Source organism: Diadema antillarum, unplaced genomic scaffold (assembly GCF_040938485.1).
Source record: "Diadema antillarum isolate AM-2024a unplaced genomic scaffold, OU_Dant_1.0 seq00000713_RagTag, whole genome shotgun sequence".
Lineage (NCBI taxonomy): Eukaryota > Metazoa > Echinodermata > Echinoidea > Diadematoida > Diadematidae > Diadema > Diadema antillarum.
The window spans coordinates 167,997-184,106 of record NW_027271617.1 but is presented as its reverse complement, the minus strand read 5'-3'; the positions used below and the strand labels follow the sequence as shown (position 1 = coordinate 184,106).

Sequence of the window (16,110 nt, the reverse complement as noted above, 5' to 3'; positions counted from 1 at the left end):
TTCTTTCAAAAAAAAAGGCCAAGATCCAGACATTTCTCGTACGGAAGTACCAATATCAGCCATTTATTTGTCTATTTTTTTCATTTTTTTAAAACCATTTCCAACAGAAAGATAAAAATCTTTTACAGCAATTAGATACATGAATTACGTTACAATTCATGATTTAAGATAAGTTTACAGAATGTTCATCCTGTTTCGTGTACCCTGTATCCTGTATCTTGTTTGGCTATTAAAGAAAAGCCACAATTAGCTTAATGATATCTAATATGGTCTAGTCATAGCCCTTGCATGCAGCAGAGAGAAAAAAAAGAGCTTGCCAAAGCAAGAAAAAATACTAAAAACAAAAATCATGCGCGGGTCTATCATTGATGGACTGTGAGCCCACAGAATGTTCGCGACCGCCACAACTCTGTCAGCTGTAGGAAACATATTTTCAAATTTTCACGGAACTTCTTATAAATAATAAGTAAGTCTCAAGCACTAGCTCTTTCAAATGCAAGACACAGTGAGCAAACAATGGAATCGAAAGCGACAATTGTTTTAACGTACTCTGTTTTGAATCCCCGAAGATTCAAAAGAACGAGGGTTGTGAGAGGAATGGTTTGGTGAGAAGAATCATGCGGAAAGAGACAAACACAAAGACAACTGACTTGCTTGAAGAAGAATGATCACAAAAATACAAACAGCTTACAGAAAGGCGAATGGTTGTGGAAAGGATGAATGGTTTGCAAAAAGACGAATGGTTGTGCAAAAAGATGAATGGTTTTCAAAAAGACGATCGGTGGGGAAAAAAAAAAGGAGATGAATGGATGTGGAAAAGACAAATGGCTGTGAAAAAAAAATGATAGGTGTGCAAAAAGACGAATGATTTAGAAAAAGACGAAGGCTTAAAAAAAGACGAAAAATGAGAAAGCGAAAATTTTTTTAAATAGACAAATGGTGTCTTTTTTTTTCCGGGATGGCTTGATGTATGAAAAAAAAGAGTTTTTAACTCTGTTTTTTTCTTTTAAGTTGAGTTGTCTGTGATTAAAGCGGCAAAAAATATTCCAAGAAAGTAAGAAACTATGGATTTTTTTTTTTTTTTTTTTTTTGGGGGGGGGGGTGTTTCACAAATGTGACTTGATAATCCCTATGTAGCAGGTAAGATTGCAGGAAAGGTTGTAGTTTACTGTATCAATTACGTGATGATGTACTTCCTTCGTAATGTTTTATAATAACGCTTACTTGTAACTTTAATTCTGCCATCAATCTCGTTTCATATTTTATCGTTTTTCTTTCTCAAAGCTGGGTCAGCCTTAGCAATTACATGTTACGATTGCACAAGCTTGGTGTTGGGTCTTGGCAACCAGGCTTGCGGGGAGACAATCTCTGCCGGGGATGAATCGTCTCTAAACAACGCTACCTGCTCCGGAAAATGCCGGGTAAGGACTCAGGAGAAGTATCATGAGAATCAAGACACTGCATTTCAAGTCGTTCAATTTGTGTATAGTTGAGTATAAAACAAACGAACGAACAAAAAATAGAGAAAATTAAAGGGGAGGTATGCAACCATACACGAATGACTCTTTTTTCTTTCAGTTTATGTTCGAATACCATATAGATGAACTGAAATGTAAAACAGTCTTGCATTCATCCGCATTATTAGTGGTTTAACTTCGCAAGGGGTCGCAAAGGTGACAGCAAAAACTCCAACTGTGGCCATTCCAACAATGCATATATTCAGTGATTCATTTGAATACTTTAGTTTAAAGAGGCACTTTTTCCTTTAGAGACCCTGTAACGTGGAATTTCCTACTTGGCCCGATTAAATGGATATCCATTCGCTCTCCGCTGAATTACATTATAAAACGACGAATAATTGAGCCCGTCAGCGAATAATGAACAATGTGCAAATAAACGTATACACACATAGATATCCATCGTTCGTTTAAGTCAATTAAGGCATCTCTTCTAGTCAAAAAAAGTCACACAAAAAACACATTTTTAAAACATATTTGCCTGCTTTGATCTCATCTTCAATGCCAATAGCCGGTCTGGTTAAAAAATAACAACAAAAAAACTGCATTTTTAAAGAGCAAATTTATAATAACGGTAGGCAATATTATGTGACGTATGACGACATGCATTAAGCAACTGTCCACAAGTGTCCACTTCACAGTACTTTCTAATTTTGTTACAGGGAATTGTCCTACTTTCAGGTTTGCTGCATCCCATCATTGAAGTTCATTTTAAAGGCAAAAGGCACCTGAGCCAAATGAGATCGAAGAAAGGGAAACGGTTCTTCTGACAATGACGGTGCACGATTAGATATTGTCATCATCCAAGCATCTGAATGTTCTCATGCAGATGCACATAATAGTTTAATGAGACCGAAGAAAGGGAAACGGTTCTTCTCACAATGACGGTGCACGATTAAATAATTGTCATCATCCAAGCATCTGAATGCTCTCATGCAGATTGTTACGGGAGGTTAATTTGGCCTAACGAACCATCATAACCACCGAAAATACCCAGACACTCAAACAAGGTGTTTGGTCGATCTCGGTCATCTTGTCGAACTCCTTTATTTACATATTCCTCCGCGGAACAATCAAGTGCCCAGAAATGATAGTACAATGCACATGTATCCATAACACTTCCCCCCTAAAAGAGTGCATTTAACGTTTTAACACAAATGGACTCTATGTACGTTGGCACAATATTTTGGAACAGCATTGTACATTCCTCTTCCAATTCACTCTTATAACTCCATGAGTTTACCATGGTTACATCATTATAAAAACACATAAACAAAGTATGCTATGGCTATATCATCATCACAACCTGTGATAAAACATGTACGACTTTAGTACCATTCAACATGTTCCAATCTTACACTCTCGTGAGTTACTGCTGCTTGTGAGTTACAGCATACTGGAATTGCATGTAGTTGTGCAACACTGAATACTGCAATGTTAACTTTCTCAACACCTTAACCTTTATGCAATCATGTTATGCATACAGCACAAACAATACATTTGTACCAAAATCATGTGGTTTCCTCGTTAGAACACACATGCAACATAAATCAATTTTTTACACTGTCATTATCAAATGATTAACCTGTGTACAACGATTATAAAACACGTCATCTCTTCCACAAGCAACTGCATATAATCCAACGGTTGTAATCATATTACAACCTAAAACCAAAACATCATATTCCATGATATGTGACTTGCATATACCTGTAGACGTTGTATTAGCATCTATTGAAATGTCAAGATATCAACAAATGTCATATACCCTAATTATGTTTCTGAAAACTTGCCTGTCAACATACAAAACACCAAGAGTATGACCTACTTAACAAAGCATCAAATGAACCTGAATGAGATATCCCCGATGATAACCTGTGTGTATACCTGTATACATCCCTGTATAACACAGTTCGCTTAAATACAATTGTACATGCCTGTTGGTATATTGGATCAACTGTGAAATACTGGACACCTTCGCCAAGGCAATGATTGAACTATAACAATGAGCAAAAGCTATGTACATGTATAACTATATAATTTCTGTACCTAATACAGTATACATGCTAATTAAATCCAAAAAGCAACATCCAATAAACTTAGGGTGTATGCCACAACAAATTTAACCAATACCTGTACATGTACAAGTATAAAACTTCAAATACCTGAACGGTACCTACATTACTCGATACATAAAATTCTCTATACAAACAGCAACACTACCTGTTTGAAGTCGTTTTACCAACAACTCACATTCTTGACAACTGTTGATGGCTAGTGTAACTTAAAACAGCCTTCATAATGTCTTCTTTTGGAGAGTGACTCAAAGCACAATTATAGCTTGCTGTGTTTCCTTATTAACACAAACATGTCTGAAGATACTTCCTTGTTGTTATTTACACATTCAAAGTGCCATTCATGCTGTTGGCATCACAATTATAGTGTATGCAAAATACATACATAAACATGATGTACACACACTTTCCTGTGTACTTGCAAAACAGAATTACACCTGTTTAAAGTGTCACAAACATAAAATACATTTGCACGATTGTTGCATCTGGCAACAATACAAAATATCGAGATGTCTCAATTAAGCACGGGAAAGTGCGTCCGCGACAATGTTTTCCTTTCCGCGAATGTGCCTAATGTCAAGGTTATACTCCTGTAGGATTAAACTCCATCGCATCAGTCTCTGGTTTTTGTTTCTCATTCTGTTGACGAATGTCAGTGGGTTGTGATCAGTCCACACAACAACGGGTTGAGTTGTGCTGCCCACGTAGACATCAAAATGGCTGAGCGAAAGAATTAATGCTAGGGTCTCCTTCTCAACGGTAGAATACCTCCGCTGGTGCGCGTTAAACTTCTTCGAGAAGTAGCAGACTGGTCTGTCCACTCCATCGTCATCAGCCTGCATCAGCACGGCGCCTGCTCCGACATCGCTGGCATCGACAGCTAGGCTGAAGCCTTTTGTGAAGTCCGGCGCTGCCAACACAGGACCACTCGACAGGATTGCCTTCACTTGGTCAAACGCAGACTGGCATGCGGCTGACCACTGGAACTTCACGTTCTTCCGCAGGAGATCAGTCAAGGGTGCCACAACATCCGAGAAGTTATGGCAGAAGCGACGGTAGTATCCGGCCATGCCGATGAATCTCATCAGCTCCTTCCTCGTCTTGGGAACGGGGACATCTTGGACTGCTTGGACTTTAGCCGCTGCGGGACGAACTCGACCATGACCAACGACGTGACCAAGAAACTGCACTTCACTATGTCCAAACTCACTTTTCACCAAGTTAACTGTGAGACTGGCTGCTGACAACCGCTTGAACAACTCCCTCACCGTTCTCACATGGTCATCCCAAGAATCGCTGTAAACCACCACATCATCGATGTATACCTCACAGCCATCCAATCCACAAATCAACTCATTCATCATGCGTTGGAATGTAGCCGGGGCGTTTTTCATGCCAAACGGCATCACGGTATACTGAAAAAGGCCCTGTGGAGTTACAAACGCAGAAATCTCCTTTGCTCTCTGTGTCAAACGTACCTGCCAGTAACCTTTCAGTAGGTCAAACTTGCTAATATAGCTCGCTGTTCCAATACGATCGATGCAGTCATCGACTCTTGGAACAGGGAAGCAGTCCGATTTGGTACATGAATTCACCTTCCTATAATCAGTGCAAAAGCGATATGAGCCATCCGGCTTGGGAACTAATACACATGGTGAACTCCATGCACTAGTGCTTGGCTCTACAATGTTATGTTCTAACATGTACTCCACCTCAGTCTGCAAATGTTGCATCTTCTCTGGGTTAGCACGATAAGGGTGCTGCTTGATGGGATCTGACTCCCCCACATCCACATCATGTTGCACCACACTTGTGCGACCAGGAACATCTGAAAACAACTCAGGAAAATCTGCAATGATCTGTTTCACATCATCTCTCTCACCATGGGACAAATGAACCATTTTCCTGTCAAGATCACAAAGTGCATCCGAGTTCTTAAGCTTCACACTTGAACACTTCCTTTCTAGTTCAGCACATTGGTCATCTCTTGTGTGATTCAACTCTTCTCCTACTACACACATGACTGGCTTCACACTCTCACCTGCACTTCTCTCAACATACTGTGGATCATTCTTCTGTGCATCAATCAAAGAGCTCTTGTTCAACCCAATCTCAGTTTCATCTACAGGCCGAGACTCATCCACTATCTGATGTGATTTTGATGCTGCGGTTCTACTTGCTTCTACATCATCTAACCGACAGAAGAAACTCCCTTCTAGACTCATATCCTCTGGACTAGCCTTCAATTCAGACTCCTCTGATTTTCTAGACATGGAACGTGTGACTACACAAGCTGGGAAAACTTCAGGGAATTCCTGAACCAATGCAGCTGTCTCATTTCCTTCTTTATCCAAAGGGACTGCACTGACCACTGGAATAGTCACTTTGTCTCCAGCAAGATCATTGCCTAATATCAATGCTACACCATCCATTGGAAGTGACTTCCTAACACCAAGGCTCACCCTTCCTGAAACTAGGCCTGACTGCAAATCGACTGTGTGAAGAGGGGCTTCAACGTAACCTCCTTCTACTCCTTGTAACAGTACACTTGTGCCTGTGGACGAAGTTTGCCCAAAAGGAAGGACACTGTCGAGAATCAATGACTGGGATGCACCAGTATCTCGCAGGATGGTAACCTTTCTGGCTTCATCACACCCTACCAATGACACATAGCCTACAGAAGTGAATGGTTCATACTGAGACTTAATCTTGTCTTGATCAGCTGATTTAATCACACTCTGAACTTGTTCACACCAATCACCTGCCGATTCCACTGAACGACTCACCAATCCATTGGGATGAGACTTCATTTCTTTGTCTTTTTCCTGTTTTTTCTTGTTCAGAATGGGACAATTAGACTTCACATGCCCTGGTTGCCTACAATGGAAACACACAATAGGCTTCTCAGTGTTTCTACCTTTCTTGTCAGTCTCATTTCCCACCACTAGACCAGCTTTCACCTCTGTCTTACTGCTAGAATTTGTCTTGCCAACACTTAGACGATTAGGAGCTGCATATTTGCTTCCTTCATACCTGTTTCCATGACTATGGGACAAAGTATACTCATCAGCCACTGTACTAGCTACCAACAAAGTTTTCACTTTCCGTTCCTCAATATGCGAACGCACCTCTTGAGGTAGCGAACTCTTAAACTCCTCTAGTAGCACAAGTTCCCGCAAATCATCAACAGTATCCACGCCGACTGATTGCAGCCAACGAGTGAAGGCAATTTCCTTCACTTTTGCAAATTCTCTGAATGACTGTGACTCCAGTTTTCTACTATTCCTGAATTTTTGTCTGTACGCTTCAGGAACCAAGGCGTACGCGTTCAGAATTGCCTTTTTTACTGTTGCATAATCCTGAGCTTCTCCGCGTGACAGTGAAGCATAAGCATCACATGCCTTTCCCTTTAACTTAGTCTGCAAAAGATGAGGCCATTTTTCTTTCGGCCACTCCATGCTATCCGCCACCTGTTCGAAATGCAGGAAATATCTATCCACATCTCCTTCATCGAACTCAGGGACCATTCTGACATTTTTGGCGATATCAAAATGCCCACCACTGACGCTTACACCATACTCTCTCTCACCGACTTGACGAGCCCTTTCAAGAGAAACTCTCTCTCTCTCTAACTCAATTCTCGCTTTCTCAAGTTCAAGCTCTTTCAGACGTACTTCTACACTCCCTTGCACATCACCAGGGGGACTACCTGATATGCTATGCAATGCCTGGAGGGGAAATACTTCTTCATCTACAAGAAATTTAATTGTCTGCTGTGTAATCTCTGACTTTTTCATTGTGCTCTTCACAGCAGGAACCTTGTAGTTTTCTGCAACACGCAACAGATCAACCTTTTTCAAGGTTAGCAACTCCTCAACTGTGGGTGAATCCACAAACTTCTCAATGGAAAAATCTTGATCTTTCTCCATTCTGCACCAATAATGTACAGTTAATAGTGCAACAAGAAAACCTGACTTCTCACCAGCCAGCCAGCTGAAAAAAACCCTTTTCAATTGAAGAAAACCAGTCGCACTATAAACAATAACCCGTATGCTATACCACACACGACCCGACTGGGAATAACCCGTGTGCTAAACCACACACAAACCACCGTGGAATAACCCGTGTGCTATACCACACACGAACCACCGTGAAATACCTGTATGCTAAACCACATACAAACCACCGTGGAATAACCCGTGTGCTAAACCACACACGAACCACCGTGAAATCACCTGTATGCTAATCACATACAGCTGTACAAACCGTCGTGGAATAACCCGTATGCTTAACCACATACGAACCGCCGTAGAATAACCCGTATGCAGAACCACACACGAACCACCACGTACGGGACCAACGACCAACGTTTGACCAACGTTTCCACGCAGACACTACACACACGCAGCGTATACCCAGATTAAACCATCCTAAACACTACGCACGTGCCAAATTAACCCTTTCGATCCCGAAAGAAATACGAACGTGAGTTTCCCTCACGCAGACACAGAAAGACGACCGATTTACATCAAAATGTATACCATATCACTCCGCGTCCATCTCCGTGCATACACACACGTACACACACGTACACACACTACGCCGTAAACGCACCATGCTTTCTCAAATCGTAACACCTTCACATACAGTACACTGTAACAATCACGATGCAAACGACATACGTAGTTGCGCGACGTAAACTGTATCGCGATCGCCCATGTCCACGACATAGCATAGAGTGCTACACACGCTACTCACCGAAATTCATCGGCCTGGCGAGAAAGAAAAAACACTCCTGGGATCATATCAAACCCGACCAAATCACCTAAGTCCGCAGAAACCCTGCCGAACTCTCGTGACGTGCCCCCAATTTGTTACGGGAGGTTAATTTGGCCTAACGAACCATCATAACCACCGAAAATACCCAGACTCTCAAACAAGGTGTTTGGTCGATCTCGGTCATCTTGTCGAACTCCTTTATTTACATATTCCTCCGCGGAACAATCAAGTGCCCAGAAATGATAGTACAATGCACATGTATCCATAACAAGATGCACATAATCGTTTGGCGGCGATGATGATTTGATCATGATAGGATCAAAGAAAGACTTCAATTCAAACTCGACAAGTGCTGTGGGTCCATGGAGCTGTGAACCGTACACAGTCATTATGTAGCAAGTTAGTTAGTTTAAATCTCAGAATGCCGTTGGCTATGTATCGTAAAACTGTACTCTAAATAGCTCCTGCTTTGTTATCCAGTTCACATTCTCAATTACTTAATCATCTCTCTTTTGTTTCTGTGTTATTCTTTTGTAAATAATTTCAGAAACTCGTCAGTGAAGCAGCGGGCAAGGTTACCTCTGTAACGCGAGACTGTGTCACCGGGACATGTTCTCAAGGATGCTCCAAGGTACTCGGAACCGGATCGTGCACATATTGTTGCGATTCCGACCTGTGCAATTCCAACGACGTGGTGACACCCAGCATCGTTCTCACCTTGGCGTTGGTTATTCTCTTTTTCCTCAAACTTGAGTAAATGACGGGGCCACTTACATCTAAAGAGTGTGTTGAGCAAAACTCGTTAAGCACCATGTCTTAACATTTCAAAGTAGGTTCACCATCAGATACAGGTAAATAAACCCTTTGCAGCAAATCCCCACTTGTTGCATAACAAGGAATGTTTTTGAGTTATGATCAAAAGCATTCCATATTTTCTTGTCACTTTGATAATTGGTTTGTGTTCAGCACGCTTAATCATACATATCACAAATTGACAAACTCCTTTTGCACAACTCTTGACACTCTTTATTGCTTCCTTTTAATCACCTCGGTTTTAATTTAAGAATTCCTTTGTTGATAGTTGTAAGAAGAAAATGCATTGGCTTTCAGGACCAAAACATTGAACAGTACTCTGTTTGGATGAAGTTCCAACTGCAGTAATAATCTAGGTTACCATTATTTGACTAGCAGTGCGACATATTTTTTGTAGATTTTCAGGAGGAGGGTAAAGGATCTCCGGCGTTGGTTTGTATTTTTGCAAAATAACTCGGAAGGTTTGAAAGAATTTGAATGAAAATTGCAGGGGGAATTGATGATGAAACAAGAAACAGATGATTTTTTTTTTGTAGTGTTCTCAGGATCTTTCTGATTTTTTTTTTTTTAATGGAGTCTTGGAATTTTTGCAAATTGTTATACTTATATCTGTATATATTGTTGTTTTGTTTTATTTTTATTTGTTTACCGAACATTTGCCGCAACTCCTGAGAAACTCAATTGTCGGTTACACAATGGATTAACGGGAGGCAAGTTTATTCTATTGTTTTCGCAACATAATGATAGAAGATCGATTGTAACGAGATGCAGTGTGTAATACTGTCATGATATATCCGATAACTGATTACCTTGTTGTTGTTGTTTTCAGGAAAAGTGTTAAACAGATTCGATTTAATTTGCTTTTATCTCACAATGATTGTATTTAATTTGCAGTTGATAATAAGGCTGCATATTGTGGTTTTATGCATTTTTTTTCTTGATTTTTGAGGTTTTTGCATCTTTTTAAAGTAGAGTTACCATGCATACATTTTAATGATCTGAATAGATGATACAGTGGTGTATATTCAACTGTTTTAATAGTTTTGTTATTTTTTCGATATTCTTTGTTAATTTTTGTTTGTTTTATGTGTGTGTATGTGTAGGGATCTCGTGTGTGTGTGTTTTTTTTTTTCATGTAAGTTCGATGTGCAATAGAATGTTGAGCCCTAGCAGCTGTCAAATAGCCTTCTGAGGAATTCAAACCGAATTGGCTGTGTGCTTTATGTACATAATTTCCACCGTGCAGTGGTAGACAAATGGACGTTCATGTATGTAGAAAGTAAGGCGAGTGTATTGTAAAGTGGTGTGTTCGAAAAATATTCTGGCAATATTCATCAGAGCTCTGTCATCCATTGATGTTATTATCGAGTTTTCGCAAGCATGACGCAGCCGGTAGTTGAGCGTGCCGCGTGCAGAATTTGCTTCTGCGCATGATCAAATCTGAGAATGTCCCGCCCTGGGGAAAACGAGTATGGTACTCCGCCAAAATAACATTCGGTCCCGATGCTGGGCAGGAGAGAGCCAGCCAGCCAATCAGCGATCTTGTCCCCACGCCTCCGTCCCGACAGAAAAGCGAACGTGCTTATGGGGACGAGAGTCCGAGTACGGGGAATGTCACAGCTGATTGCTTCCGCGTATTTTCGGTGTTCCCGTCGTGTAGCGAAAACTCCCTATTAGCACTGATCACCCGTCACCGCTTCGATGTAGCATTAGGGAGTTTTCGCAAGCACGACGCGGCCGGGATTTTAGCGTGTCGGGTGCAAAATTTGCTTCTGCGCATGATCAAATCCGAGAAACGTCCCGTCCTGGGGAAATCGAGTACGATATTCAGCCAAAATAGCGTTCGCTCCCGATGCTGGGCAGCGAGTGAGCCAGGAAGCCAGCCAGCCAATCAGATATTACCAGGTAGATTATGGTATTAGATAAGGGACGGGAGTCTGAGTACGGGGACTGTTACACTTGATTGCTTCCGCGTTTTCTCGGTCTTCCCGTTGTGTAGCGAAAACTCCCTAATGACATGATAATGGAGTGGGTCAACAGTGTATAATATAGGCGAGTCAATTTTCTTCATTAGGCACTATGTCTCCCAGGCCTTTTCTCCACAAATATAGCAGGTCAGCAGGTAACACAGGACTGACTATAACAAGTTGATTCAGAGTCAGATTAGAAGTAACGTAACTCTCAGAGCATCGAGGCGTTAGAAACTCTGCCTAAATTCGGAATTTCTGTGGCTTATATTGCTCCCTTCACCCTTCCTTGAATGTTCTGTATTGTCTGTGAGCTGAAGATCCTTCTAGGCACCTTGACCTACTGTCTACTTATATGCATGACATTATACCTAAAAATAGATTATCAATACATCTATACCACATAACACTGGGCTACCTAGTAAACATAGTGTGTGTATTGCATCATTTAGCCAAATATAATATTAGGCAAGTCCTAGAACATTCGGGATTAGGTAAGTTTTTTTTTTCTTTCCCGTGCATGTAATAGCAGCCTTGCAAATAGGAAATTATCCGCTAATTCGGTCAATTGTATACATATACATACATTTAAACACCTATACACTACATCATAATATATATACTTGTGTGTACATACATGGCAGGCTATTGCAATATTCTATCCGCATGGATTCTAAACTGAAATGCCTTTTCTTAGTTCTATGCAAACTGTACTATGTTCAATGTGTCTTTGCCGTTCTCCTGTGTAAACAGAGTAAAATAAATCAGGGTGAAATCCCAGCTGTACTGCGTGTATGTCGAAAAGATGAGCTCTGTGACAGAGTATGTCTATTCCTTTATCTTTGTCCAACAAATTTGATATGTAAATATGATTTTGTGTATGTAAGTAATGAATGATGTAATTATTTATATTAAATATCTACATGTGACTTTGCATCACAAAACAAACGAAAGGTTGCATGCATCGGTTTTATGAAAGGACTGACAGTAGGTGAAATGGGTCGACCTAAGCAATCTTGAGTTTTTCATATTTTCTGAAAGAACAAGTCTTCTTCTTCATTATGCTTTAACTTGGGTTCACTAAACGCACAGGAAAATAAGTTTATATCAGTTTTTCTCAAACACCATTTTTTAATAGTGTAATTGGTTGTCTTCCCGCTTGTATTTCTTAAAAAGCATGTACACACTCTTCACTCACAACTCTAATAACTTTAGAAAAGATAATGCTATACTGCTTTGAAAGTTAACATTAATCATGGACAGGATTTTGTTAAAAGAGCATGCCTAATTTCAGCTTAATCTGACAATTCTTTAATTGTTATTGCTCCAGGGGGTTAACATTTTTTTTTGTTCTTTGTTTTTTTGTTTTTTTTTTGTCCCATATATCGCTATCATGGTTTGGTGAAAGATTAAGCGCTTGAATAGAACCTGTATTTCAGCACGTCTTTTATCAGTCTACAGAGTGTGTGCTTTCCTTCATATATTTAGATAGGTTAGAAGAGGTCCATTTGAATTGAATTATACATCATTTTTAATCATTTTTTTCTCTTTCAGAATCTGCTCTTAGCCAATAATCCATGTCTGGCGACTTTTTGTTGGTTTTGAGATGAAAGGTCGTATATAATCATATATGTGACCCTGCACCTCAAAACAAACAAAAAGTCGCCAGACATGAATTTTTAGTTGAGACCATATTCTGAAAGAGCAGACTTTAAGCTTTAAAATGGTATATAACTCAAATCAAATGGACTCTCCTAACCTATTCAAATATTGGAAAGAAAGCACAAACTCAGGAAAATTGTGAACTGAGAAAAGAGGCTCTAAAGTACAGTGTCTATCAAGCGCTTAATCTTTACCAAACCGTGCTGGCTGTGCGATGAATGGGACAAAAACAGGAAGTAAACCACCAGAGTAAAAACAATGAAGGGATTATTAGATTAATCTGAAATTAAGCATGCCTCATAAACACATTCTGTCCATAATTAATGCCAACTTCCAAAGCAGTAGCATCATCCTTTCAAAAGTTATTAGAGTTGAAAGTGAAGAGTGTGGACAAGGTTTTTCAGAAATGAAAAAAGGGATTCTAAAGACACACCTAATCACACTATTCTACCAAAAATGTTCGAGATAAACTGCAAAAAAACACACTTTTCTGCCCGTTTTATGATACCAAATTTTAACATAATGTAAAAGAAGACCCGCTCTTTCAGAAAATATGAAAAAGTCAAGTTCGGCTAGGTTGACCCATTTCACTTATTTTCAGTCCTCAGTCGTTTTGAGGTGCACGGTCACACACACGCACGCACACACACACACACACACACACACACACACACACACACACACACACACACACACATATATAAACCGATACAGGTATTGACTTGTACGGGATGGAATATAACTCCTTGGCGTTCCGAACATTCCACCTCAGCCAGTCGATATCTGTAACATTAGATGGCCTTGATTACGCTTATTGTAACAATATGATACAGAAGAGTACAGAATGCAGTATTTTGTTGATGATCAGATAGACCTACTCACCATGTTCTCAGTTGCTAGGCATTGTTTACAGTAAATTCAATGCACACCACATGCTAAGATCCATTGATGTCAAATGTGCCACAATTTATCATTCATTGTCAATCCAAGTTCCAATGTAGGGCTTACAATCATGCTGGTTAAAATCAACAGTGTAACACTAACAGATCCGCAATTTTGTTCAGATATTTTTTTTTTTTATCACAAAGCGATTTACGGCACTCAAGCAGGGCATACTATTCAATTGGTAAGACATATTGTTCTTATTTTGTAGAGAAAAAGAAACAGAAAATTTTGCCTTTACCACAGCAACTGTTACATACGTGTGAACTTCGAATGAGTAGAATGAATCTGCAAGCCTTAGGTCTGATTTTGTGGGCATAACGCACTGTTAGCATACTTACGTCTTTTCCAGTACTTTGATGTAAAAAAAAAGTGACTTGTACAACTTTACACAAAGTTTTTCTTGCGTGCCAATCTAATTTGTCTTGTGGACCGCTTGAAAACTGGAGAAGTATAGTTCAATCGTTACTCATTTTAATTGATTTCGGGGTCATAATGTTCTACCGTGGCAAAACATACCCTGCGTAGGTACTTACAAATTTAACATCTTGTGCCAAATTGCATTTACATTGCTTGAAAACTCAAGAAAATGTTCGATTTTTCCTTTAACTGATATTGAGGATATAGTGTGTTTTTACACCGGCAACGCATTTTCTATTGCTGTTCAAGCTGTATCTAATACATGTAGTTAAAAACTGAAGAAGTTGTTCGATCTGTAAATACTGTAGTTCACCTGACTTTTGTGGCTCATATATGCTGTAATCATGACGTCAACTTTCTGTCTCTCTTTTTATTATCCCTCATTTCCACGAGTATCGTGTTTGACCCCTTCTCTTAATTGTTAATGTATTGGTGACCCGCTGCAACAAAAGGATCCAAAAGACGGGGGAGGAGGATTTTCTGAAAATGACATGTCGTCATTCCCTTACTCTTTTTCTTTAATTTCATATTTAACATGGCTCACAAAAGTACTCGGATGCGGAGATATACACATTGTAGATGATTAAATTAGCGCATGTCGAGTGGTTTAGGAAGTCAGTGTTTCGAGAAAACCGCCTTCAAAGTTTTTTTTTTTCCTTGCGACGCTGTCGTGATCAAGGGGAGGCAAGACAGCTTTCATTTCTTGACAATAGAAGGTATGCTCCTAGCAACCTCCGGGATGTTATCTCAAGCTTAGCGCCAACGGTCTACGCAATCAAACCAGGATGCCACGCCTGATCAATAAGATCACTCCCTCGTTGCCAGGGGCGGAGTCTCCCTGCGGTGTTGAATCCAAACTTTCGGACACGTTTATGTTCCGCTGAAAGTCAGAGAATCATGGCCTGGAAAAATGTTAATTTCTTGCCCTTCCTTTGATTATTTAGCTTCGAAATTTGTTGATAGACGATACATAAGACTAGAACATTAATTAAAAAAAAAACAGAAATCCGATCGTTTTGACTGAATTTGATGATCTGACTTCAAACTCAATTTCTCGGGTCAGCCTTCGGCGACGTTAGGATCCTTTTGTTGTGCAAACAACACACATTAGTACATGTATATTTTGTATATTACTCTACATAGTTCCCTGCAGAGTATTTCATGGTCAACCATTAACCCTCTCCTATCATACCGATTCTCATGGTAGCCATACGAAATGCAGCCTTCTAACATTATCAATATCTCGATTCAGTCTAGTTGACAAGGGGATAGCCATTGATTGTCCTGGGCGACTGCATACATTGCTTTACCAAGGACCCCAGTTGTAGTTGTCACCAATCAACATATATCATGCATCCATTCAATATACATCTGGGTCAAACGCGACATCGTGACCGAAACGTCAGCCCTATGGGGTAAAACACTCTTAAAACAACAACAAGAGCAACATCATCAACAACAACAGCAGCAACAACAACAACAACACTAATGATCAACAGACACGCTAACTCACGGACCACCAGACCAGACGCCAGTCATTGCAACTATAGTGCTGCTGCACTGATCGACTTATTAACATGATTATACAATGAGAGACGGAAAAGAGGTAATGCTCATGCAAAATCACTCGGAATGTCGCCCTAGTCGAGAATCACCTCCTCTAGCATTTTGCTAGCCAGTGATTGCCCCTAGCGAGTTAGCCGTCTCCCGGTAACTAGGTAAACACGAAGGGTAATGCACACATTGTAATGACATTGAATGTCAAGTCCATTGTAGCGAACGTTTGTTTTCTCATTATATGAACATACCTCCTACGGCGCCTTCCCAGCATTCAATAGAGAACATAATGATGAAGGGAGCGGGAAGAAATTCACCAATCGCCCGTCTCTATAAACACATTTCGTTTGCAAGGTGTGGACGCTGAACGTACAACGC

General features: G+C 40.2%; 1 protein-coding gene across 1 annotated transcript; it reads right to left on the bottom strand.

Moving 5' to 3' along the window:
- Positions 1-571: 571 nt before the first annotated feature.
- LOC139737898 (uncharacterized) lies at positions 572-7,521 on the bottom strand. The gene is made up of 2 exons (XM_071648566.1): positions 4,361-7,521; positions 572-653 (listed from the first exon to the last, which is right to left on the bottom strand). Exons 1-2 carry the CDS (start codon positions 7,519-7,521, stop codon positions 572-574), a joined length of 3,243 nt encoding a protein of 1,080 aa, XP_071504667.1.
- Between the last annotated feature and the right edge of the window lie 8,589 nt (positions 7,522-16,110).